This window comes from Patella vulgata, chromosome 3 (genome assembly GCF_932274485.2).
Source record: "Patella vulgata chromosome 3, xgPatVulg1.2, whole genome shotgun sequence".
In the NCBI taxonomy this organism is placed as follows: domain Eukaryota; kingdom Metazoa; phylum Mollusca; class Gastropoda; family Patellidae; genus Patella; species Patella vulgata.
Window position 1 is genome coordinate 38,325,208 of NC_065881.2, and position 27,998 is coordinate 38,353,205.

Genomic DNA, 27,998 nt, shown 5'->3' on the forward strand with positions numbered 1-27,998 from the left:
TGGCGACACAAGAAATTACCATTTACAGGCCCGGCGGAGTGTCCCCCCCCCCCCCCAATAATTTGGCCGCAAGTACTCTTTTCTCCAGGTTATTGCACGCACGTAACTATTCAATAAAAACAAGAGGCTTGATTTTAATATGGGAGTGAGTAGAAGTGAGACTTCTAGAACGTAGACTTTCAGAAGAAGAAAACCCTGCTACGACTGAGCTCTGGGTTAAGAGACCTACGGTTGCGAGGGTCGCGATTAAATAACTGAACAACCGATCTTTATTTCAAGTCCATCTCACGTCTGTTGTATCCCTTATCCATCAAATAATCCACTGCTATCAATTATGACCAGTTAAAACAAGCGGTTGTCAATCAAGATGTGCCCACATTTTGCAAGAAATGGATAGGGAAGAGGTAAAATCAATAGGGTTCTCATTCAAGATTTTTTGATCCTTAACATATTTAGGTTTCAACAAAATTGGACAACAATGGTAGCGCCCATGGGCCTATAAAACCTGTACATATTTCAAATTTTGAGTGAAAAGCAGGGGTTATAGCTCTAGAATGTTAAGGTCTGATGCTACCAAAGTCAAACTCATCCAAGAATTTTTGATCCTTAACACACAGTTTAAGTTTCATCGTGAAAGATCAACAAACTTCATTCATGTAAAAGGCAGGGGCAGATGCACACGATAATTGAACTCACCCAAGTATAGTGATACCCGTTTTAAGTTTCATCTAAATCCAGTTTATAATTGTGACATCTAGATGGTCCACAACCTGGGTATTACATTCTTTTATTATACTATTTAGAATTTCGTAACAGGGGAGTGGTTATTTGACGGGGAAGTTGTGGTCCGATTTTGAGGAAATAATTATGGTGTAATCTATAATACACGCTAGCCCCAATATCGAAAGGAACCCAGATCTTTGGATTGTAAATATATACTATTCAAAAAAAGTAGGGGATATCTGATTTTTAAGTGTTATTAAAGTCACCTAATGAAACTGACGAAGAAACAAATGACAAAATGAAATGAAGTTCACATTCATCGATTTATTCCAAATGATCGTTAGACTAAGTAAGGCACAGACTGACCATTATAAGGGTAAAATGATACCCGGGGTCAAACAGCAAAGTTACCACAGCATCACATCCAAGTCAGTAACGGGTAAATCCTCCTCTGTTTGCCAAACAAGCATTGATCCGACGTGGCATACGCCTAATGAGACGTCTAAGGTCATTTTGGTCCAGATTGTCCCATTCCTGTTGCAACGCAGCAGCAAGTTCTTGGACATTGGCAGGACGTTGTTGACGTTGACGTAACCTCTGTCCAAGCATGTCCCAGACATGCTCGATGGGGGAGAGGTCGGGACTCAGTGCTGGCCAAGGTAATGTGGTGATGTTCTGTTGTTGGAGGTAACCTGTAACGATCCTGGCCCTGTGACATCTTGCGTTGTCATCCTGGAAGATGAAACGGCGGCCGTGACGTCGTGCGAACGGCACAACATGGACTGCCAAGATGTTGTCCCGGTAGTACTGGCCTGTAACACGCCCTGCAACAACATGTAAAGCCGTTCTTCCAGCAACAGTGATGCCTCCCAAACCATAACAGAACCACCCCCAAATCGATCATGTCTGATGACGTTAACGTCTTGGAAGCGCTCGTTTCGACGACGCCACACCCTTTTACGTCTGTCCCAAAAATCAACAGTGAACCTTGACTCATCTGAAAACATCACATTGCTCCAGCGTCGATTATCCCAGTGTTGACGATCCCTACACCAACGACGTCTTGCCTGAATGTGATGATCTCTCAAACAAGGGATCACGCGAGGACGTCGGGCGCGAAGGTGACCCCTATGCAGTCGATTCCGAATCGTCTGGCCACTCACTCTCACACCAGTGTCTGTTTGAAGATGAGCGCTGATCTGATTTGCTGTGATGACACGATTTCTCAAGGCCAAGGTACGGATAAATCGATCCTGGGCTTGAGTTGTTGCCCTTGGTCGACCTGAGCGTGGTCTGTCCTGTACAGATTGTGTATCACGGTATCTGGACCATAGCCTGCTTATGACAGACTGAGAAACATTCATCGTCCGCGCCACAACCGCCTGTGTTGTGCCGATCTGTAGCATGCCAAGGGCACGTAACCTTTCATTTTGGGTAAGCCAACGCATATCAAAATTTGTTTTCTGGTCACTAAAACAATTAAACTGATGTTTCCACCCTGGAATTCAATGCCACAATGACTGTAACATTCAAAGTCAGAGTCGTGCAAATCTTGGGTTGGACCCCCATGATGATCCCAAGCATCACCTGCATTCCATGCGGTAGCTATTGGTGCGTTTGGGCGTCACATGTAACTGGAAATGTTTCTTGTTAGGTTCTATAGTGACTTTTTTCGTAGTCATTTGCATATTTTAGTATTATGCCCCCAAAATCAAATATCCCCTACTTTTTTTGAATAGTATATATTTTAAGTTTCATCAAAATTTGATAAAACATTTGAGCCGTTGGATGGTTTACAACCTGGGTATTACGATCAGATTTAAATATCGAGGGTTTAGAACATAATTGTGATAAGTCAATATATCAAGCATTGTGACTTATCACAATTATGTTCTAAACCCTCGATATTAAAGCCACCAGGAGATTTCGTCAAGGTCACAAGATGTAATCAGGGCTAGGGCACATGATTGTTGCTGAGGGTTAGGGTAAGGGCCAGATCTCAGGTTAGGATTGGCGCTATCCCTGTTTACATCTTGTGACCTTGGAGAAATCTGTAGATGGCCTCAATATTTAGATCTAACCTGGGTATTACATGCATTTAGGGGGCTGACCATTTTGTCAGGCAGCTCGGTCCGATTTTCAGAAAATGTGAACTCAACCGTAATTATGGTACAACGGTGAAATATTCGAATGCCTTTTAAATCGGATAAAAATTGTAACCTGCACAAGCTAAAAACGGGATTTTTCGTACAACCAGGGGCTATAATCTAGGAAGTTACAATCCGATATGCGTGAATATGGAAAGGACGAAAATTGTGACCTCTAGAGTGTCCGTAAGCTTCATAATCCATGAAGTTATGGTCCGATTTATGCCAATATCGAAAGTAACAAAGCCAATATCTTTGGGAGATAGACCTATTTTTCAAGTTTCGTTAATATCGGATGAAAATTGTGACCGGATACAGTTGAACGGTTTTTACAATCAAATAAAACCTGTTACTTCTACAGGGGCCATAATCCAGGAAGTGAGGGTCCTATATGCGCCAATATCGAAAGGAACCAAGGATTAAACCACCATAGATTGTGTTTTCATGGTAAGGGAGTTAAGAAAATTTGTTTTCACTTCATTAGTGAGTAGTTTTATTAGCCAGAAATCGTTCAGAAAGCATCTCCAACGATCTAGACCCCTAAGACGTTCCGGGGCCTAGGCCGCCCCTGGACCCTCGCCTAAGGACCTAGGATGATAGTCCCCCCCCCCCAAATCAAGAATTGCTTCCGCCCCGATTTAAAGCCTCTGATCGTCATTCGAGGGATTCTTTAATCCATTGTAAACTAGAATATTGTGTAGTCAAAGCTCTAAAGGGAATATTAATCCAAAAATGGTTCATTTCCGTGCAAGATGTACATAGATATGTGAACTGAAAATATATCAACATTTGCCAGAGGAGATAAATGGAATATGGTGAAATATTCTGTATTGTAAAATAAAGGGAAAAAAATCCAAATCTATTGATAAATCAATTTTATTCATAAAATTGCCACCATAAATGAAAGAAATGGCACTATTGCGTGACTTAGGAATTGCTACAGCAAGAGACAAACATAAATATATGTTAGAGGAATGATGTATGTTTAGCTATAGTATAAATAAATATTTCTAGATAACACATTCAATCCATTCAAATAATATACATATTATCGTCTTTGTAATAAAAACACACATTAATCTTCAGGTTCTTTTGGACAATGTTTCCATGTTAACCAATAAAAGTTTTAATAAAATGGATTGAACAGCTACCACCATAATATTAAAACACTACAGTAGCACAAAACAAATATATAAAACTATTCCAGATACAAAGTAATTTTGACAAATCTGTGACCATTGAGATATACAAAAGGCTAACACTAAAAATGTCTGATTTTCGATGAGTAAATACATGTTTTGCCCATCTATGTTTGCTTTTAAAACAAACCCAATGCAGATACTGTTGTGACATTTATAATACAAATAAAATATAAATTTGAAATGAAGTTTAGGCTCTAAAATTAAAAATATAATGCTTGTATGTTGGTAATAATTAACAGACTTTTTATGAACTCAAATAAAGAATGACCCAGTTATATCTAAAATTAGAAGGTCAGTCATTCTGCAGAACATATCAGAAACCAGATTGATTTCAATGGCAATAATTGAAATATCTAAAAACAAAAAAAGACTTCTTATATAAGTTTGTCTACCACATTCCCCATTTACCGACACATATCTCTACTACAAGATATTAAAGACTTTCTACACTATTAGAACAGAAACTTAGCATTCTAATAATCTACAATAATTACTCCCTTCCCCATTCTCCTACAATGAATAATGTATTTAATTTATATAATATACACCAGGCAGTAATATCGGAATTCTATCTGTTGCCTTAGTATATAATTTCTATCATTCAAGTAACACAACATTCCACATGTCCCACATTCTGTGCATGCTCGCAGATGATTAGAAGGCTCTGCAAAGGATCAAATCCATGTTCCACAGAGGATAATAATGCACAAAACATAGGGGCTGTAGAATGTTGTTGTACTGTATAATTATGTTTACTGGATCTACTGGAAGCTATTATTTGATTTATAATACACAATGTGTAATTAATTAAAACCCATACACTTATGAATACATGTATATCTATTTAATAAAAAAATTCACACCATTCTTTTTTATCACTAAAGTTTTCAAAATACTTTTGGTGTTATTACATAATATATATCATTTCAATATTTAAGAAAATAAAAATAATTATTAAATATATCATTTGTAAAATTCATTTCTTTTTAAAAATCACACTATAAAGAATAATGGGTTGAGACCTTTAAAATACATTTCTTTTGTAGATATAAATAAATAATATAGGTATAATATCTTTGTGATATACAGGTATATAGTATTTTAGCTTGATTTTGTTTTACAACATTCTGTAAATATATATATATATATACTTTCGTGTACACTGATTTATGTTGCAAAATATAACTTAGATGTCTTTTCCTACATTATATATCTATTCAAATATTGATTTGACTGTCATTATAACATATGAAAGTAATCATCCGTAGCCCACATTGAGTAGGTTGGGGAACAAATTGAAGAAATTTGGACAAACATCATCTAATCAACAAACCTATCAAATCTGGCAACGCCTAAAGATGTCACAACCTTCTGGAGCCAAGTGACTTAGAACAAATATGAACAAAAGAGAGAGAGAGAAATGGGGTTTAACGTCCACTCGACACAGGCTTATTTAAATAGTTGCTGAAATATAGATGATGAAATTCATCAAGCAGTTGAGGAGAAGTCAAAAATATATAACTTTGTAAAATCAAGGTGCCTCTTCCAAAAACCTATGAGACAGAGCAACTTCATTGAATAAATCTAAATAACTGAAAGCTAAGCAGCATTCATACCAATTTTGATAAAAAAAATATATATATTTGTCACTCTATGGTACCCCTGTCCAACTTAACTCCTATGGGATCAAGCCCTTATTATTTCAACAAAGTTTCATCTGTATCATTTAAAGATGGGTTCCCAGAAAAGTATTTATCAGGTGGTTATTTCCAATAAAAGTATGGTAATTTTGGTATATATGGAAAGTTAGAGATATCCAATCTGACTAGAAAAATACTGGATTCCCCGAAAAACACTCATGGAGCGTATACAGGACAAAAATGTAAGGGTTGCCCTAATTGACAGTCCGACGATTAGGAATTTCAGCATGGGTGATGTCAAAGGTCACACGCGAACATTGAACGCTTGATGTACAAGTTGATAAACTTTATGAAGAGTTAGACTACAACACTTTCTGAGATAAAAATGACGGAAAAAGACGCGGGTAGTGGATAATCCAAGAATTTAATCAGGATTCGATATTTATAATAAATAGTAAGCGATTAAAGACAACATCGTCTTAAGTATGCAATGAATTCTCCTTGGACTTCCAAGAGAGGAAAGTCATGTGACGTAAATATGACCTGGTTTGATAGCAGGACATTCCTTCGCAATTACAATGTTTGAGAATTATGACAAATTAATTAGTTTGAATATGTTTTTAGTCCATATATACCATTAAATCACCCAGTTTGTACACAGGAACCCATCTTTAAGGTCAAATTCAACAAAATTCTAAAATCCATTCAGCAATTTAAGATATTTGAACAAATCTGAGTATAACACAACCAAATTTTGTTAAAATCTTAAATGCTTTAAGAGAAGACATTGAAAAACACCATTTGTAGCATAACAGGCAGGTAGATTTTCACTAGGGATTAAATTTCTATATTTTAATAAATATATTCATATGAAGTATAACATGTTTTTCATTGTGTTGAACAGCTGAATCATTTGCATCTATTCCATTAATTAATTTTTTTTAACAGAACCTAATACATATTTTATTTATTAAAAATATATATAAACTCTAAATAATAATAATTGAGTATGCTTAACAATAAGGAATACTGAACAAAAATCAATAACAAAATATATTTAGTGAATTACCTCTGTAGGGAGATCTCCAGGAATTATCTAACAAACATTATAACAATTAACTTGATAACCGCTTCTAACAATATATAATTCACACCCAATATATACATATAACACTTTATATAAATCTCATTAAAATTGCACTTTTATTTTTATATCTATATACATGTCTGGATAATAGAAACTTTAAGGGGAAATAATAAACATTGAAAGACAGGGATGAAATATAAACTGTATATTTATATACATTAACATAGCTATTGAACTAATAACTTTTAATCCCTTGCGAAGTGATTCAGATTTGATTTAAAATTCCCTCATATTGTTTCACACAGATTAGGATTCTTTAGTTTCAAGATGGCAGCAGAACACAAATCAACTATAGTTTGTCTTGTGCAAATGAAATTAGAAATCTATGAGTGGCAAGTAGCCGTCCCAGATTTCTCTCATGAAGCATTTCCCTCATGAAGCGACTATTTTCTGATTCAGATTTGTCTTCTGCAAAAGCAAATCTAAATCAGAAGATAGGTTGCCAGGCAACGAAACATACGCCCACAGCAGCTAAGTCGCCCGAGCAGTCAACATGAGTTGTCGCATATTTTTACTTTTGTTGGTAATGAAACATTTATAATACACTAAAATCTGATTAAGAGTAACAAATTACCAAAATTCACTGAAAATCAATATTATTGTTTTTCTAAAGACCTTAAACTCTGTTTATCAATCTAAAGTGAATCGGATGATAACTTTGGTCTCTAGAGCATCCACAAAATTTTTCAAAATGATCAAAGGCCATAACTTCTTCATCTCACGACCTTTAACACTGTGTATAAATCTTGGATTGTGAAAATCTCATTTAAGATGGTGGAAATTGACTCTACATCCATGAAAAGCATAATTAGACACATTACAAGCCATACCTGACTTTTCTGAGTGATCTGTCAAGCTCAAAACGTCCAAAAATACAGAAAATGGCAGTAATTTTAGAAAATTAAGTTTGACCCCAAGGTGATGGGTAGAAACCTTAGAAATTACGAAAAAAGTGAAACACCCTAATGCTAACGTTCAGTATACAAAACATTTAATATCATGGAGTTAGCTGTTTAAGTTATCAGAAATCGTTGAAAATCAATAGATGTCTTCGTCTCATGACCTTAAAAACTGTGTATAAATTTAAAGTCAATCAGATATTAACTTTTGCCTCTAGAGCGTCCACAAGCAATTGTGGACGCTGTGCTGGCCGATGGACGGGGGGAGACGACAATATACGACCACATTTCAATGTGTGAATCCAAATAAATATAAAGAGAGAGGAATTCAAAACCATTTGAATAACATAAACTTAGATGAGATCCAAGTCATAATAAACTTGATACGGTGACATCAGTAGTAGGAGTGGTTAAAACAAAGTCTTGGGTATCACAAAACCATCTTTATAGAATCTAACGTTTCCCAAGTGTAAAAACTTACTTCTTCAGGGAGTACAACTACACAAATGATGCATTTGAAGTACAAGGGTAGTCATGGTTACCAATCAAACTCAACCATCATTAAGGTGTAACGGTGATATACTACCAGCGGCTGCCAGGCAGGATACGCCCACATTTTGCAAGATAGAGAACAAGTTAATCAAAAAGCGATTTGTCGTACAATCAGGGGCAATAATTCAGGAAGCTACGGTCCCATATGTGCGAATATTGAAAGGAACCAAGATCTTGGGGTTATAAACTTACATTTCAAGTTTCATCAAAATCAGAAGAAAATTGTGACCTCTAGAGAGTCCACAACTTTGATATATCATATTTTTTACGCTATTTGAGTACGAGGGGTGGCCATTTTGTCTTGTCAGTTTTGGTCCTATTTTTACGAAATTCGAACTCAACCATCCAGAGGGTGTAAGGTGATATATTCAAACGTTTTTTTTAAATCGGATAAAAATTATGACCTCTATAGGGTCCACAAGCTAAAAACATGATTTTTCCGTACAATCAGGGGCCATAATTCCGGAAGTTACGGTCCAATATGTGCGAATATTGAAAGGAACCGAGATCTTTGGGTTATAAACTTACATTTCAAGTTTCATCAAGATCAGAAGAAAGTTGTGACCTATAGAGAGTCCACATCCTTGATATATCATATTTTTACGCTATTTGAGAACGAGGGACGGCCATTTGTATCTGTCAGTTTTGGGTCGATTTACACGAAATTCGAACTATTTGAGTACGTAGGCGGTCATTTTGTCTGTCAGTTTTGGTCCGATTTTCACGAAATTCGAATTTAACCATCTTTAGGGTGTAAAGGATATATATTAAAACGGTTTTTGAAATCGGATAAAAATTATAACCTCTATAGGGTCCACAAGATAAAAACACAATTTTGCGTACAATCAGGAGCCATAATTCAGGAAGTTATGATCCGATATGCGCGAATATTGAAAGAAACCGAGATCTTTGGGTTATAAACTTACATTTCAAGTTTCAACAAAATAGGATAAAAATTGTGACTTCTAGAGGGTCCACAACCTTGATATATCATATTTTTACGCTATTTGAGAACGAGGGACGGCCATTTGTATCTGTCAGTTTTGGGTCGATTTACACGAAATTCGAACTCAACCACCCTTAGGGTGTAACGGTGATATACTAAAACGTTTTTTTAAATCGGATGAAAAGTATGACTCTATAGGTTCCACAAGCTAAAAACGTGATTTTTCGTACAATCAGGGGCCATAATTCAGGAAGTTACGATTGGATATGTATGAAAATCGACAGGAACCAAGATATTGGGGTTATGAACATGCATTTCAAGTTTCATCAAAATCAGGTGAAAATTGTGACCTCTAGAGAGTCCACATCCTTGATATACCATAGGTTTACACTATTTGCGTAATTCAGGAAGTTACGATCTGATAGACGCGAATATCGAAAGGAACTGAGATCTTTGGGTTATAAACATGCATATCAAGTCTCATCAAAATCAGGTGAAAATTGTGACCTCTAGAGAGTCCACATCCTTGATATACCATAGGTTTACACTATTTGCGTAATTCAGGAAGTTACGATCTGATAGACGCGAATATCGAAAGGAACTGAGATCTTTGGGTTATAAACATGCATATCAAGTCTCATCAAAATCAGGTGAAAATTGTGACCTCTAGAGAGTCTGATTTTCACGAAATTCGAACTCAACCATCATTACGGTGATATATTCACACAATTATTTTTTTAAATCAGATAATAATTGTGACCTCTAGATTTTCCATTCAGTCAAGGGCCATAATTCAGGAAGTTATGGTCCGATATGCGCAAATATCGAAATGAACCAAGATCTTTGGGTTATAAACATGTATTTCAAGTTTCATCAAAATCGGATAAAAATTTTGAGCTTTAGAGGGTCCACAACCTTGATCTACCATATTTTTACACTGTTTGCGTACGAGGGTCGAACATTTTGTCAGATTTTCACGAAATTCAAACTCAACCGTAATTAAGGTGTAACGGTGATATATTCAAACGTTTTTTAAATCGGAATAAAATTGTGACCTCCATAGGGTCCACAAGCTAAAAAAACGTGATTTTTCGTACAATCAGGGGCCATAATTCAGGAAGTTACGGTCAGATATGCGCGAATATCAAACAGAACCAAGATCTTTGCGTTATAAACTTACATTCCAAATTTCAACAAAATCAGATAAAAATTGTGACCTCTATAGGGTCCACAAGCTAAAAATGCGATTTTTCAAACAATCAGGGGCCATAATCCATGAAGTTACAGTCCGATAAATGCCAATATCGAAAGGAACCGAGATCTGAAGGTGATAAACCTATATTTCAAGTTTCATTGAAATCGGATAAAAATTGTGACCTGTAGAGTGTCCAAAAACAAGGGTGGACGGCCGTCAGGACGGACAAGGGCGACGACAATATAGGTCCACATGAAAATGTGGGCGTAAAAAAAGTTATATTACTTCTGTCAAGATATAACATTGCAAACTTTAATCAAGTTGATTTGGAATTTATTTTAAAATTATCACAAAAAAAAAAAATAATATATAAAGTTAATTTTTTAAAACATAAATTCCATATGAAAAAGGCTCTTTGTTTACAAACTGTATTATATAATATAAGCAGGCTTCATTCTTTTGACTAGAAGTAATAGTTTTTAAATCATTGCCCTTTGTCTTTGGATAGCAATGTTTTTATTCTAAAAGGATTTCTTTGCAGAAAGAAAAAGACGTTTAAGTTTGATATGAGACAATGAATAAACAAATCATTTAATTTATTAAATAAGCATAAAATGATTATGTATTAAGAGATACTACCCAATTCCACACATGAGAACTGGGTATGAACATTTCATATTCTTCTAAAAAGTTAACCTTGTACCCAAAAGTAATACCCAATTTCAAAATACGAAATGAAAACTCTACTACAATTATGAATGGTAAAAACCATAAAACAAAAGTTATGCAAAATAGAAATGGTTATTTTTTCTTTTTTTTCTTCTCTTCTTTCAATTTTTTCTTTCTCTCTTTCTCAGCTTCTTTTTCTAATTTCTTTTCCCTCTTTTCTTCTTCCTCTAAATACTTGGGATTTTCTTTTAATTTTTCTTCGATGCTAAAAGATAATTAAATATATTTATGGACCAATAGAATGTCATTTTAAATGTACGGTAATCATCTTATATACATCTAGATGGAAACAAAATGTAATACAAAAAAGTGTAGAAATGAGCACAGCTAACATTAGTAACATACATCTTTCCCCTGCCCATCTATGTAGCTTTTTTAGTATGTATTCAAGAACTGAATAGAATTTCGGTAGATACAGAATTTAGTGACTTCCACATTATTATACTATGGAAACCTTCATCCTTCCCACCAAATTAGTTCAACTCGTTTTGTTGAAAAAAAGAACAAAATATAAATTTTAACTAAATTGCAAATTAAGTTTTATAAATGGCCATACACTTTTGATCATGTAGATATATCCTGTTTATTGTACTGATGCAGTTGCTACACTTTGGGTTTGAACACTGTCAACATTGGGATTTCATGTGATTTTTACCTCTTAAAACCATCAGAAATGCCAATGCTATATTTAAAAATCAGCCTTTTTCTGCCACAGACCTATCAAATGTTCTATCTTTTAGATTGTCACCATCAGTTAAAGATAGGTTGCCAGGCAACAAAACATATGCCCACAGCAGCTAAATTGTCTGAGTGGTCGACAAGGTTTGTCGCATATTTATTCTTTTGTAGGTAATTGGGTGCATTTACAAGACAGTTTCATACAGATCAGATTATAATTCTTGTTGTTTGAGGATTCCCAAGGTTCTACAAACTGAAACAAGGGCCTGAACTCTGGAGGTAATTTACAGAAAATTTTGAAATTTTACAGGCTTTTTTGTTTACTAATTTAAATAATGCATATAAATTTCATACAGATCAGATGATAACTTTTGTCATTCGAAAGTTCACAAGGTTCACAAAGTAAAACAAGGGCCATAATTGACGGGAATTGCTGAAATTCAATAGTCCTCCATTTCAGAAATTTAAATGATGAATATAAATTTCATACATATCGGATGATAACTTTCATCAATCGGGCATTAACAAGGTTGAACAAAGTGAAACAAGGGCCATAACCCTAGAAGTAATCATTGTAAATGGCTGAAATTCAATAGGTTTCGTGGGTTTCACTAATCTAAATGATGCATATCAATTTCATACAGATCGGATGATAACTTTTGGGGTTAGAGCGTTCACAAGGTTTAACTTTAAGTGAAACAAGGGCCATAACTCTAGACGTAATAAACTTAAATTGCTAAAATTCAATAGGATTCTTCTTTTTACTAATTTAATTGATGCATATAAATTTCATACAGATCGGCAGTTAATTTTAGATGTTAGAGCATTCACAAGATTCAACAAGGGCCATAACTTTAGAAGTAATAAATGGAAATCGCTGAAATTCAATAGGATTCTTCTTTTTACTAATTTAAATGATGCATATAAATTTCATACAGATCAGCAGATATGTTTTGAGCGTTCACAAGGTGAAACAAGGGCCATAACTCTAGAAGTAATTAACGGAAATTGCTGAAATCCAATAAGATTCTTCTTTTTACTAATTTAATTGATGCATATAAATTTCATACAGATCGGCAGATATGTTTTGATGTTAGAGCGTTCACAAGGTGAAACAAGGGTCATAACTCTAGACATAATTAACGGAAATTGCTTAAATCGAATAGGCTTCTTCGTTTCACTAATTTTTAAAAATAATGCATATAAATTCCACAAAGATCGGATGATAAGTTTTGGCGTTAGAGCATTCACAGGATTCAATAAAGTGAAACAAGGGCCATAACTCTAGAAGTAATAAACGGAAATTGCTGAAATTAAATAGGATTCTTCATTTCACTAATTCAAATAATGCATATAAATTTCACAAAGATCGGATGATAATTTTTGGTGTTAGAGCGTTCACATGGTTCAACAAAGACATAATAAACGGAAATTATTGAAATTTAATAAACGGAAATTGCTGAAATTCAATAGGCTTCTTCGTTTCACTAATTCAAATAATGCATATAAATTTTACAAAGATCGGATGATAAGTTTTGGTTCACATGGTTCAACAAAGTGAAACAAAGCCATAACTCTTAAGACATAATAAACGGAAATTATTGAAATTTAATAGGCTTCTTCCTCTCACTAATGTAAACAATATATATCAATTTTAAAACAATCGGATGATAACGTTTGGCTTTAGCGCGTTCACAAGAAATTGTGGACGACGGGACAACGGACTGACAATATATGCCCACATTTCCATGTGGGCTTAAACGACCCAGTAATTTATTTATTCACTAATTGAAAATCCTGGAATCTGACCCATCTGATAGTGCCAGAATGGTCATAGCAGCTATTGTCAGACCAGCTTTGAAATAAAATGTACTTATTGTATTTCAAATACACTCATTGATTCTGCTTTCAGGTGTGTGCTTCAATATGCCAATGGATGAATTTCATTGTAAATGACATACAAGAAAAATTTCAAGATGATTTGCTGTAATAAAGTCAAAGACAATCTAGTGCCAAGGAAATATTAATTTGCAGTAACTCGCCCTATGAAATTTAAAGGGCTGTTATAATCATTTAAACTACTTTTTGACCAATCAGACTTGCTGTCTTCATACACATTGTGACCTACACAAGATTAATGTTAGCTGGGTTCACTTGGGAATTCATATGCCTTACACTTTCAAATAGTTTTGGATAATGATGAGTCAACTTTGTATAAATGCGTGTTTCTCAGCAACTACAGAACCAATTAACTTCACCAAGCTCGAATTTAGCAAATAAAGAAATATACACTAGTATAATGTCCCTTAAACACAAGTACAGGTAGACAGAGCTTTTGTACCATGATTACTTTATATGCAATAGATGTGCTATCAAGTATTAATTCATAAAATACTATATACAGCGCGAATAAAATACATATTGTTCTATTAAAAAATTTTTTTTAAGATAAGATTATAAATAAAAGTAATACTATTACAAATTACCAGAAAATAAAACCATTAAAAACCAGCGGCTGCCAGGCAGGATACGCCCACATTTTGCAAGAGATGGATAGAGAAGAAGCTCAAAACAAAACAGGATTTTTTGTACAATCAGGGGCAATAATCCAGAAAGTTATGGTCTAAAATGCCCAAATATCAAAAGGGACTGAGATCTTTGGGATATAAAGGTATGTTTTAAGTTTCATCAAAATCGGATAAAAATTTTGACCTCTAGAGAGTCCACAACCTTCATAATAGCATACTTCTACACAATTTGCGTACAAAGTCCGGCAGTTTCATTTCGATTTTTCCAAAATTCGAATTCAACCTTCATTATGGTGGAATGGTGATATATTTAAACGGTTTTTAAAATTGGAAAAAAAAATAATTGTGACCTCTAGAGAATTTGTATGCTAAAAATGTGATTTTTTGAACAATCAGGAGTCATAATCCAGGAAGTTACGGTGTAAAGGTTATATATTCGAACGTTTTTATTAAATCGAATAATAATTGTGACCTCTAGAGGAACCACAAGCTAAAAACGAGACTTTTTGTACTCAGGGGCCATAATTCAGGAATTTACGATTCGATATGCACGAAAATAGAAAGGAACCAAGATATTTGGGTTATAAATATGCATTTCAAATTTCATTAAAATCAGATGAAAATTGTAACCTCCAGGGGATCCACAACCCTGATACACAATATTTTGACACTATCTGCGAACGATGGGTGGCCATTTGTCCGTCAGTTTTGGTCCGATTTTTACGAAATTCGAACTCAACCATCCTTAGGGTGTAACGGTGATATATTCAAACGGTTTTGTAAAACGGATAAATATTGTGACCTCTATGGGGTTCACAAGCTAAAAACGTGATTTTTCGTACTATCAGGGGCCATAATTCAGGAAGTTATGGTCCGATATGTGCGATAATCGAAAGATATTGGGGTTATAAACGTGCATTTCAAGTTTCATCAAAATCAGATGAAAATTGTGACCTCCAGAGGATCCACAACCCTGATAGGCAATATTTTGACACTATTTGCGAACGAGGGGCGTCCATTTTGTCCGTCAAGTTTCGGTCCGATTTTTACGAAATTCAAACTCAACCATTCTTAGGGTGTAACGGTGATATATTCACACGTTTTTTTGAATCGGATAAAAATGTGACCTTTATGTGGTCCACAAGCTAAAAACGTGATTTTTCGTACAATCATGGCCCATAATTCAGGAAGTTATGGTCCGATATGCACGAATATCGAAAGGAACCGAGATCTGTGGATTATAAACATATATTTCAAGTTTAAACCAAATCGGATAAAAATTGTGACCTCTACAGTGTTCACAAGCTAAAAACGTGATTTTTCGTACAATCAGGGGCCATAATCCATGAAGTTACAGTCCGATACATGTCAATATTGAAAGCAACCGAGATCTTTGGGTGATAAACCTATATTTCAAGTTTCATTGAAATCGGATAAAAATTGTGACCTGTAGAGTGTTCACAAACAATTGTGGACGGACGGACAGGAGCGACGACAATATACGTCCACATGGAAATGTGGGCGTATAAAAAGTTATACTAATACAAGAAGAGAAATAAAACTCTTAAAATAAAGGTAACCATTAAAAAGTCTTTTACACAAAAGAAACAAAAAGCCCAGAAAGTCAAATGTCTACTCTTTTCTCACACAACCAGTGTTTGGAATAAAAGAATCAAAGCGGATTATATGGATTAAGCTATATAATTTTATAATGCTATTAAAAAAAATTGTTCATCTTGAAAAGCTAATAAACATAGTATACTACAGACGAAACTATCTCTTAGAAGTATTGTTCCAGTGTGTAAAGAGCTTAAATAAACACAACCAAGCATTTCAGTCAATGTTTAAACCTCGAAAAGTAAATTAGCACAATATTTAATGATACGACGGCTGGCTGAAAAGTTCTAAGCCTGAAAAGGATAGAACAATTGGGGTGAAACAAACTTTTGCCACCAACAAGTACAATCATTGAATGAATCATATACATAAGAACTGCAACTGTAGTGTTATTATTATCTTCGTACCAGACCATCTTGTGAACCTACCTACTGAAATCACCAGAAATGGACAAAACTGGCGATAGACCTGCAACTGAAAAGACTAACCCCAACCCAGATACATGCTGACATGGTCTCCACTTTAGGGAATGATGCCCCTTCCTTTTCCACAATAAAGAAGTAGGCTGTAGAATTTAAGCGTGGCAAAGAGAGCCTTGACGATAACCTGTGTCCCGAAAGGCCATCAACAGCAATCATTCAAGAAAAAATTACCGGGTGAATGACATGGTGACGGCTAATCGACTATTGACCACATGACATATTGCCAGTGTTGTGGGCATCTCTCATGAGAGGGTTGAGCAAATTATCGCCAATAAGGTTGGAATGACCAAAGTCTCTGCAAGATGGGTGCCAAAGCTCCTGACTGAGGATCAGAAACGTGTCTGATTCCTGATGTCCCATGACAATTTGCGCTGTTTTGAAACAGATCCTGATAATTTTTTGCCCAGATTTGTAACCATGGATGAGACCCTTTTCAAAAATTGAAAAAGAAACTAGCCAATCGTCATTTTCCTAGTAATGATGATGTCATGCCAGCTGTGAAAGACTTTTTATAGGTGGATGAAGAAAATACACCTCAAAGGAGACTATGTAGAAAAATAAATGGAAACCATTGACTTTGTACAGGTCTTTCAGAGATACGCTTAGAACTTTTCAGCCACCCCTCTTATTTTATATACACAGTTAATTACTACATTTTGTAATGACCTATACATGGTTGAGTTGTGTGTATTAATAGTTAAGATACTAATAAATGATAATCTAAAGTTAGTTCTAGACTACAGACTACATTACTCATAAAAAATAAAAATAGTGGGTTGAAAGGTGATAAACAAGTTAACCAGTGGTTGGCTGGCAAGATACATCCACATTTTGCAAGAGATGGATAGAGAACAAACTAAATATAAAAAAATGTGACTTTTGGTACAATCAGGGACCATAATCCAGGAAGTTACAGGCTGATATGCATGAATATTGAAAGGACCCAAGATCTTTTGGATATAAACATATATTTTAAGTTTCATCAAGATCTGATAAAAATTGTGACTTTAAGAAGGTCCACAACCTTGGTATAACATACTTTTACACTATTTGCTTACAAATAGCAGCCATTTTGTCGGGAAGTTTCGGTGATATATTTTAGAACAGATAAAAATTGTGACCTCAAGAGATTCCACAATCTAAAAAACGTGATTTTTTGTACAATTAGGGGCCATAATCCAGGAAGTTATGATCCGATATATGTGAATATCGAAAGCAACCCTGATCTTTGGGTTATAAACATATATGTCATGTTTCATCAAAATCAAATAAAAATTGTGTCTTCTAGAGGGTCCACAACCTTAGTATTACATACTTTTAGACCATTTGCGTACAAGGAGCAAACATTTTGTCCGGCAGTTTCGGTCGGATTTTTATGAAATCCGAACTCAACCTTCATTGAAGTGTAACAGTGATATAATTAAATAGTTTTTAAAATTGAATACAAATTGTGACTTCTAGAGGGTTCACAAGCTAAAAACGTGATTTTTCAAAAATCTGGGTTCATAATTCAGGAAGTTACGATCCGATATACACAAATATCGAAAGGAACCAAGATTTTTGGGATATAAACATGCATTTCAAGTTTCATCAACATCAGATGATTTTTCATTTCAAGTTTCGTCAAAATCGGATAAGAATTGCGACCTTTAGAGTGTCTGCAAACAATTGTGGATGGACAGGGGCGGGGCAACGACAATATACGTCCTCATGTATTTTTTTAGCTTGTTCTCTGTCCATCTCTTGCAAAATGTAGGCATATATTGCCTGATAACTGTTGGTTACATATCTAATTAAAAAGGAATGTTTGTTTTTGCAATATATGAAAATTCTACATATGATTTTACGGAATTGGTAAAACCTGTGCATATAATGATGTCACAAGGTATTTTGATGCCATATATACATGTATTTTGTTAATTCATTACCACATAATCTTATTAAAGTGAAAGAAATAAAGGAACTAAATTTAGAAGTGTATGAAACTAGTAAGCAAATTACTGTTAACTAGGAAGGTTTAGAAATGAACATTTTCCAAGATTACAACATACAGTTGAAGATGCATACACCAAGTTTCCACATAAAACAGAATTTCTTCTTGTACTAACTTGTAGTCCCAATGAAATATCTGAAACTCTGTGATACATTTTTAAAGGAATACTAACGACTGTTAGAGATGAACTTGGTCATGATTAGCAATTACTTTGTGCCTAGATCAGTGATGGGATTTCACCCGTATATTCCGAACATGTCCAACACTATTTTCCAAAGGACCGAAATTGTCCAACCAGGAATACGCCCAATCGGACATCAAGATATGGTAAAGAATATTCAAAATTGTAAAATTAATATAGTGTACTGAGTGTATAACTACCACTGAACCCGATTATCGATGATAATAGGCTGGATTGATTAGGTAATTAAGTGATCAACATATTTATACGGTCTATATACCTACCTTGATTAACTACTTAATCTGCCATGATTGACTGACTTAATCCTTTATTGGAGAATTCATCAATCTAATCTTAAACACAAGTCACTGCTTCCCCTTTGTCGGACTATTCATCAATCCAATAAGAGTGGTTATAATTTTAATCTACGTGTTTACCTCGTGATTCTCCATTGTCGGACATTTTAATCACAGCATGCATCACTCAACAGCATGTATAAACTAGTTATAGGTGTCACATATCAAAAGAGTATATAACACCCTAAATAAATGGACAGTCTTTTACATCCTTCAAGACTCCATATAGAAATTAACATCCACAGAGGCACTTTCCTGCGATCTCGATTGCCGCACGAAAATTGCTTAACATAGGAGGCAGTGCTTACTATGAAACTATGTGCTATGAGTAATTTTGTAGGAATATTACTGACATAAATTTGAATACCAAACGGGAATTAAATATGAAAAATAGCGAGGTAAATCTATTTCTATTACGTACGGAATTTGAATACTTTGATAACATATGATTTTTAATTGTGGTATGAATTTGTCTGCTTAAATTACAATAAGCTCCTTTATTTTCGGTAAAATGTCCAGCAAGAAATATTTTGAAATCCCATCACTGGCCTAGATGAACCTGTTTATAACAAGCCAACAGTGAGGCTGATGTCCCCCGCAGAAATCAAATTATTAATTAATTGCACATTTATCTTTTTCAAAAGTTTCAAGTAATCAAACTGATTATCTATGCTTAGTTAGTCTAAGCATAAAATGTTCACTATCAAAACTCAGGTTTTGAAGTACCTGGTAGTGAGTGAAACTATACACTAAGTTTCATTAGTCTCCATCAGTTAGAATCAAAATTATCTTGTCCCAAAGCATCTGCTTAGCTTTAATGGAAAATATTAATCATTGAACTCAGTCAAGACATTCGCCTAATGAACATTTATACCTCAATTAAAAGCAGAATTGTTATGTTCCAAAGTCTTGACCAATCAAATGCTTATCCCTACTTTGACTAAACAGAAAATACACATCATCGAACTTAGTCAATGTATTGATATAACGAATCTATACTCAAGAGTTTCATAATTCATCCCTCTCACCCAATCAGAACCAAAGTTATCTTGTCCCAAGGGAGCCACGGTGGCTAGGTGGTTAAGACGCTAGCCTGGAGGTCGAGTGTTCGATGCCTGCATTGTCCGAGAAGGTTATCTGGATTTTCCGACGTGGTTTCCCTTTGTCAGTGGTGAAAAACGGAGGGCCTGACAAGGACAGCTGTCTAGTCCTTTGGATGAGACGAAAAACCGAGGTCCCGTGTATACATTGGAATGCACGTAAAAGATCCATTGGCATTTGGAATTCGATATAAGAGTAGGCGATGGTGCTGCTGCCCGGGCAAAATTTCCCTCATAGCACACTGTATGGCGTATGCCCATCTTCATTAGCCCAGTATAGGAGCAGAACAGTAGGTCGTTAAACCCCATTTCATTTCATTTATCTTGTCCCAAAGTCTTTAGCAATCAGATTGCTCATCTCTGCTTAGCCTTAGTGGAAAATATGCATGAATGAACTAGTCAAGGCATTCACGTAATCGACACCTACACCAATTTTGAACATTCTACCTCAATTAGACAGAGAGTTATTGTGTTCTAGTCTCGACCAATCAGATTGAAGTCTCTACTTTGCCTAAGCAGAAAATGCTCACCATCGAACCTTGTTAAGGTATTGATGTAATAAAACTATAAACAAAGTCTCACCACTATCACTCAATTAGAATCAAAGTTGTCGAGCTCCAAAGTCTTGACCAATTAAATTGTTTATTGCTTTGCTTACCCCGAGCCGAAAATGTTCTCCTAATCAAACTTAGTATTGATGTGATGAAACTATACACCAAGTTTCATCACTCTCACTTAATTAGACCTAAAATTATTGTGTCCCAAAGCCTCAACCAATCAAATTGCTTATCTCTGCTTACCCTAAGCAGAAATGATCATCTTTAAACTCCATCAAGGCACTAAACTAAAAAAACACTTACACCAAGTTTAAACATTCTAACTCAATTAGAAGGAAAGTTATTGTGTCCCAAAAAGTGTGACAGACAGACGGATGGACAGACGGATGGACAGACAGACAGACGGACGGATGGACGGAAGGACAGACAGACAAGATGGATGGTTGGACGGACGGACGAACCCATTTTAATAGTCCCCTGCTTTCTTTGAAAGGCGGGGGACCATAACAATATCTCAAGCTAAAAATTTCAAACAGGGTAAATAAGCCATATCTGTGCATGTTGTCATTTGATTTGCATATCCGGCCGGTACTTATCCTGACTCCTTTTTCAGAGATCCAGTGAAAATTGGAATTCTTTTGAAATACAACGTCCACATAAATTGTTTTAAACAATCATTATTAGTCAAGTATTTTATAATCCAATGTCTACATTTCTAACCCTCCCTATAATATAATAGTGTAAGAGTAATAAATGATTCCACTAAGCTGAATACAAACCTCGTTTATAAGAAAGACCCAGATGTTCTCCTCAATCCTCTTGTTAATATTTGACATTGCATCACTCAGAAAGAACAATGCAACTTTAAAAATATCCACAAACGATGCTTTTTTTTTATAACAAAGTGAAACAGTAAATATATGAACAAGTAGTCTAGAAGTGTGAACTATAGATGGCAAGGTCTGTCATTGTAGCAAAGTATCTGGTTTGATCCTTTGTAAGTGACAAGGAGTTGGGAAGCTATAGATAATTGTGTGTCCATGAATTACTGATATAAAATTGTACCTTTATGTTACCCTTCAAATGATCTAATATATCATGTTTAGTGAACGACTAACCACATTTCCATCTCTCTCTAGTGAAGAGATGCATAACATTGATTAAGATGTGGGTGTATTAGTAACCCTGATTGGAGGAGGCATCAGAATCTATCTAATAAACTACATATAAACCATAACCCATGCAACACGTAAACCATTGTCCATTCAAACTATCATTATACATACACTTATTACCTTTCTTTCAGCTGGGTGTAGAAGGGGTAGAGGGAGTAGAGAGGGACTGGTAGATTTTTTCGTCATAACTGTTGAGGTTAAAAGGTGGAAATATAGAACTTATACCAACATTTAATTTATAAGCATTCAATGTTTACTAAAAGGACTGTTTTAGTTTTAATAATGATAACTATTCATGACACTTCAGATATTTCCTCTAATCTGATTAAAGATTAACTCTAAAGCTCTAAGCATCATGACAAATACTTCTACATGTATATGTATAATACAAGATGAAGTGCAAGTCATTCTACAATTCTTTAAGCATGTTTGAATTGCTGTGCTATTTGATTTCATTAAAAATTGATGCCCAACGTGTAATTATTTATCAGTTTTCAAATTATTATAAAGTAATTTACTGTTTTAAGCACTTCATAAAACTAATTACAATTCTTGTACTTTCAAAATCTGATTTATATTAAGGTAATCTTACATTTTGACTGCATCAGGAACATTTAAATTCTCCATTGGTATTATTGCTCCCAAGTCCTGCAGGGTCTTTACAAATCTTAATTTGGAACTAAATTTGGAACTGTAAATATTAAGTTTTTAATAATAGTAAATCTTAGTTAAAAAGATATTTAGGTCAATCTTAGGTAGAAAAAATATTTTCAGAATTGAAAACAAGTAAGCTTGCATCATGCATGACTCACACCCTGGGCTAGATTAACTATCATCAAGATTTACATGCATTGGCCCTATATTACATTCATCCAAAAATATGTATACCCACTAGCTCTCTGCAATCTGAAATACTCTGCTTGATATGTTACTTGGTCTGTACTAATCAGGCTCAAATTTTGGAAGTTGTAAATGGGTATATTGATGAGTTTAATAATTACATTACCTGATAAATGGCTTTGTCATAATAACAACTGTTCTTAACCACAATGTTGGGTGAACCAATAATAACGCCTTCAGATTCTTCTTTAATCTGCAAATAATTGGCTTTAATTTATCCAAACTATTTACCTATAACGTTTTATTGTACGTCTGTAGGGGTATTTTACGTTTTTTTTTTATAATATAAAGATAGGTTGCCAGGCAACGAAAATACGCCCACAGCAGCTAATTCGTTCGAGCGGTCGACAAGGGTTGTCGCATATTTATTCCTTTGTAGGTAATTGGGGGCCTTTACCAGACAGTTCCATATAGATCAGATTATAATTTTTGTCATTTGAGGGTTCTACAAACTGAAACAAGGGCCTCAACTCTGGAAGTAGTCTACAGAAATTATTGAAATTTAACAGGCTTTTTCGTTTCACTAATTTAAATAATTTAAATAATGCATATAAATTTCACAAAGATCGGATGATAACTTTCGGCGTTAGAGCATTCACAAGGTTCAATAAAGTGAAATGAGTCATAATTCTAGACATAATAAACAGAAATTGCTGAAATTCAATAGGATTGTTCTTAATGGCACATATAAATTTCATACAGATCGGCAGATAACTTTAGAGGTTAGAGTGTTCACAAAGTGCAACAAGCCAACAGTCAGGCTGATGTAACCCGCCGAAATCCCAAAATAAATAGATGACACATTAATTAATCGCACATTTATTTTTTTCATAAGTATCAAGCAATCAAACTGATTATCAACTATACACCAAGTTTCATCACTCTCAATCAGATAGAATCAAAGTTATCTGGTCCCAAAGCATCAACCAATAAAATTGCTTAGTTCTGTTTACCTTTAGCTCGAAATGTTAATCAGTGAACTCAGTCAAGACATTCACCCAATGAACATCTACATCAAGTTTAAACATTCTACCTCAATTAAAGGTTCCAAAATCTTGACCAATTAAATTGCTTATCAATCTTTAGCCTAAGCAGAAAATTCTCATCATCAAACTTAGTCAAGGTAATGATATAATGAATCTATACTCGGAGTTTCATCACTCTCACTTAATTAAAACCAAACTTATTGGTGCTAAAGCATCAACCAATCAGATTGCTTATCTCTGCTTAGTGCTTACCGTAAGCAGACAATATTTATCATCGAACTCCATCAAGGCATTCGCCTAATGAACGCCTACACCAAGTTTGAACATTCTACCTCAACTAAAAGGAGAGTGTTCTAAAGTCGCGACCAATCAAATTGCTTATCGATCTGCTTACCCTAAGCAGAAAATGCTTATTATCGAACTTAGTCAAGGTATTGATGTAATGGAACTATACACCAAGTTTCATCACTCTCATTTAATTAGAACTAAAGTTATCATGTCCCAAAGCATCAACCAATCAAATTGCTTATCTCTGCTTATTCTAAGCAGAAAATGCTCATTTTCAAACTCCATCAAGGCATTGACCTAATAAACACCTACACCAAGTTTGAACATTCTAGCTCAGTCCCAAAAAGTGTGACGGACTGACAGACGAACCCATTTTAATACTCCCCTGCTTTCTTCAAAAGGCGGGGAACAAAAATTGTGACCTCTAGAGAATCAACAAGCTAAAAAATGCTATTTATGTAAAATCAGGGGCCATAATTCAGGAAGTTACGATCTGATATGCGCAAATATTGAAAGGAACCAAGATTTTGGGGTTATAAACATACACTTCAAGTCTCATCTTTATCAAACAAAAATTATGACCTCTAGAGAGTACACAAGTTAAAAACCTGATTTTTACGTACAATCAAGGGCCATAATCCATGAAGTTTTGATCCAATATATGTCAATATCGAAAGGATCCGAAATCTTTTGGAGATAAGCCTATATTTCAAATTTCGTCAAAATCAAATAAGATTGTGGACAGGCAGATGGACGTCTAGACAGACAAGGACGACGACAATATACATCCACATGAAAATGAGGGTGTATAAAAAAGCATCATTCAGATCGTCCCCTCAAGTTGAGCCTAGTTGCCATTAGATACAAAAATCCTAGTAATCTGTATAGTTCAATCATAGGTGTGACAATAAGATCCATTTTAGAATCTACTCTGCCCCAACACTAGTGACTGTCCATATATTTCAGACATTTGAAAATTAATTTTTGCATACAAAAGAAATACAGACTCTTCTCTGACTGCCATAATATGTCATCAGTATCACAGTTGTTTACACCTTTTTGATTCATCCTTAAATTATCTTAAAATTGTATTACTTACCTTCTGTCAATCATCTGATAACATTTCTTTAACCAACCAAAACTAGGAGATTGTTTTTTAGGAGTTGCACCATGAAAATAAACTATCATATAATCTTCTGCCACCAATTCCTCTAGGGTGTATACAACATATCTACAAATTATACACATTCACCATAATGAACCATGTCCTAAACAGACAGATTGTTTCCCATATTTAATTTGGAAAAACACTTGACAGAAAACAAATTTATACCTTACTTGTAATATTTCAAGGTGAGCAAATGAAATGAAACGAAATGAAATGGGGTTTAACGTCCTACTGTTCTGCTCATATACTGGGCTAATGAAGACGGGCATACGCCATACAGTATGCTATGAGGGAAATTTTGCCCGGGCAGCGGCATTATCGCCTACTCTTATATCGAATTCCAACTGCCAAGGGATCTTTTACGTGCATTCCAATGTTTACACGGGACCTCGGTTTTTCGTCTCATCTGAAGGACTAGACAGCTGTCCTTGTCAGGTCCTCCGTCGCTGACAAGGGGAAACCACGTCGAAAAATCGGGATGAACTTTCTCTCCCAATGCAGGGATCGAACACCCGACCTCCAGGCTAGCCAGCCAGTGCCTTACCTACCGAGCCACCATGGCTCCGGTGAGCAAATGAGATGACATGATACCAGTACTGTTTGTAAGAAGTAAATTCTAACACTGGAAAACTGGCATGTTACAAATATTACGATATCGAGAAATGTTTTAATTATAATTACTTGCCATTAGCTGGAAATTTAAATTGCAATTTTGACAGCAACACAATATATTTGATGGGCACCAAGTACTTAATTTTAAGTAATATAATATCTTCTTTCAAAAATACCACAATAATTGTTAGTTTTGATAAATAATGAACTTTAATTAAAACTTATACTTACAAAGGAACAACAAAATTTGTTATCTTTGTAAGGTTTTCTAAATACTGGTAAATGAGAAGTTTGGAGAAGGCATTAAGTGTACCTTATCTTGTGCTGGAAACACATCACCACTTACAGCTACCGGTTGGTTAGTTATTTTTTCAAGGGCCAGAGTAACAAGATAAGGATTTAAAACAAAACAAAATTTCATTCCAAAGAATAATCTTTAGAGAAGTTTGGACTTACATAAATAAATGATCCATGACATATTGATAATCTTTTCTTCTTTTATCAGGTAAATGACAACCAGAAAAAACTATTATAGCATTTAAACCTTCTCCATAATAACCTATAAATATAAAATTGATATTTCAGTCATCTCTATATTGATATATTACCCTTTTAAAAATATATACATCTACATAATTAAGAATACAGCTACAAAGTTTAATGTAAGTCATTAAGTGAGGTTAAGGAGCTGGAACTTAAAATTTGTACTACTTTATATTGCATTTGATCATTAGCTTTCTACTATACATATATCTTCCATCAAATTTAGTATTAACAAATGTAGTAGTAGTAGTAGTTAGTTGTATTTTATGTCCGCTTCCACTGAGGTGATATCGGAAGAGGGAATCCTAGAGCGGGAGTCCGCCAGGTGGCATATTAATTATTAACAAATGTACACAAAGATGCTATTTATAGTAAAACTAGATGGTCAATTTAAAAAATACTGCAACTAAATCATACATAACATTACCATCTAACTCATACTGTGTCAATGTTTTAAACTGTAAGATATATTCCAATTTACATGTGAAATAACTCTTTTTATAAGGTTCAATAACATAATATACTTAGCACACCCATTCTACCTCTATGTGAAATAACTCTTTTTATAAGGTTCAATAACATAATATACTTAGCACACCCATTTTACCTCTATGTGAAATAACTTATTTATAAGGTTCTATGACCATAAGGCCATGCAAAAAAAAATATCCTGGTTCTAAGAATGGGCAACGTGACACGTTTTATTTTTAGAAAAAGATAGTTGCCAGGCAACGAAACATATGCAGAGAGCAGCTAAATTGTCCGGGCAGTCAACAAGAGTTGTCACATATTTTTACTTTTTTCGATAATGAAACATTTATAATACAACCAGTGGCTGCCAGGCAGGATACGCCCACATTTTCGAGAGATGGATAGAGAACAAGCTAAAAAGAAAGTGATTTTTCCTACATTCAAGGGCAATAATTCAGAAAATTACAATTCGATATGCGCAAATATCGAAAGGAACTTAGATCTTTGGGTTATAAACTTACATTTCAAGTTTCAACAAAATCGGATAAAAATTGTGACCTCTATAGGGTCCACAACCTTGATATACAATATTTTTACGCTATTTGAGAACGAACAGCGGCCATTTTGTCTGTCAGTTTTGAGCCGATTTTCACGAAATTGGAACCCAGCCGTCCTTAGGGTATAACGGTGATATAATAATACGTTTTTTTAAATCGGATAAAAATTATGACCTCTATAGGTCCACAAGCTAAAAACACGATTTTTTGTACAATCAGGGGCCATAATTCAGGAACATACGTTCTGATATGCAAGAATATCGAAAGGAACCGAGATCTTTGGGTTATAAGCATACATTTCAAGTTTAAACCAAATCGGATAAAAATTGTGACCTCTACAGTGTTCACAAGCTAAAAACGTGATTTTTCGTACAGTCAGGGGCCATATTCCATGAAGTTACAATCCGATACATGCCAATATCGAAAGGAACCGAGATCTTAGGGTGATAAACCTATATTTCAAGTTTCATTGAAATCAGATAAAAATTGTGACCTGTAGACTGTTCACAAACAATTGTGGACGGACTGACGTCCGGACGGACAGGGGCGACAACAATATACGTCCACATTAAAATGTGGGCGTATAAAAATCTGATTAAGAGTAACAACTCATTGATTACTTATCA

At 34.8% G+C, this 27,998-nt stretch overlaps 1 protein-coding gene across 1 annotated transcript in view; it reads right to left on the reverse strand.

Moving 5' to 3' along the window:
* Positions 1–3,728: 3,728 nt before the first annotated feature.
* The window catches only part of LOC126814436 (protein prune homolog 2), a 164,792-nt gene continuing 140,522 nt past the window's right edge, over positions 3,729–27,998 (reverse strand). The window contains exons 13-17 of the mRNA XM_056099899.1: positions 26,258–26,360; positions 25,121–25,252; positions 22,854–22,940; positions 22,440–22,538; positions 3,729–11,385 (exon numbers count right to left, since the gene is read on the reverse strand). Of these exons, the coding sequence (XP_055955874.1) occupies positions 11,253–11,385; positions 22,440–22,538; positions 22,854–22,940; positions 25,121–25,252; positions 26,258–26,360 (554 nt within the window). The 3' untranslated portion in view covers positions 3,729–11,252. The remainder of the gene's footprint in view (positions 11,386–22,439; positions 22,539–22,853; positions 22,941–25,120; positions 25,253–26,257; positions 26,361–27,998) is intronic.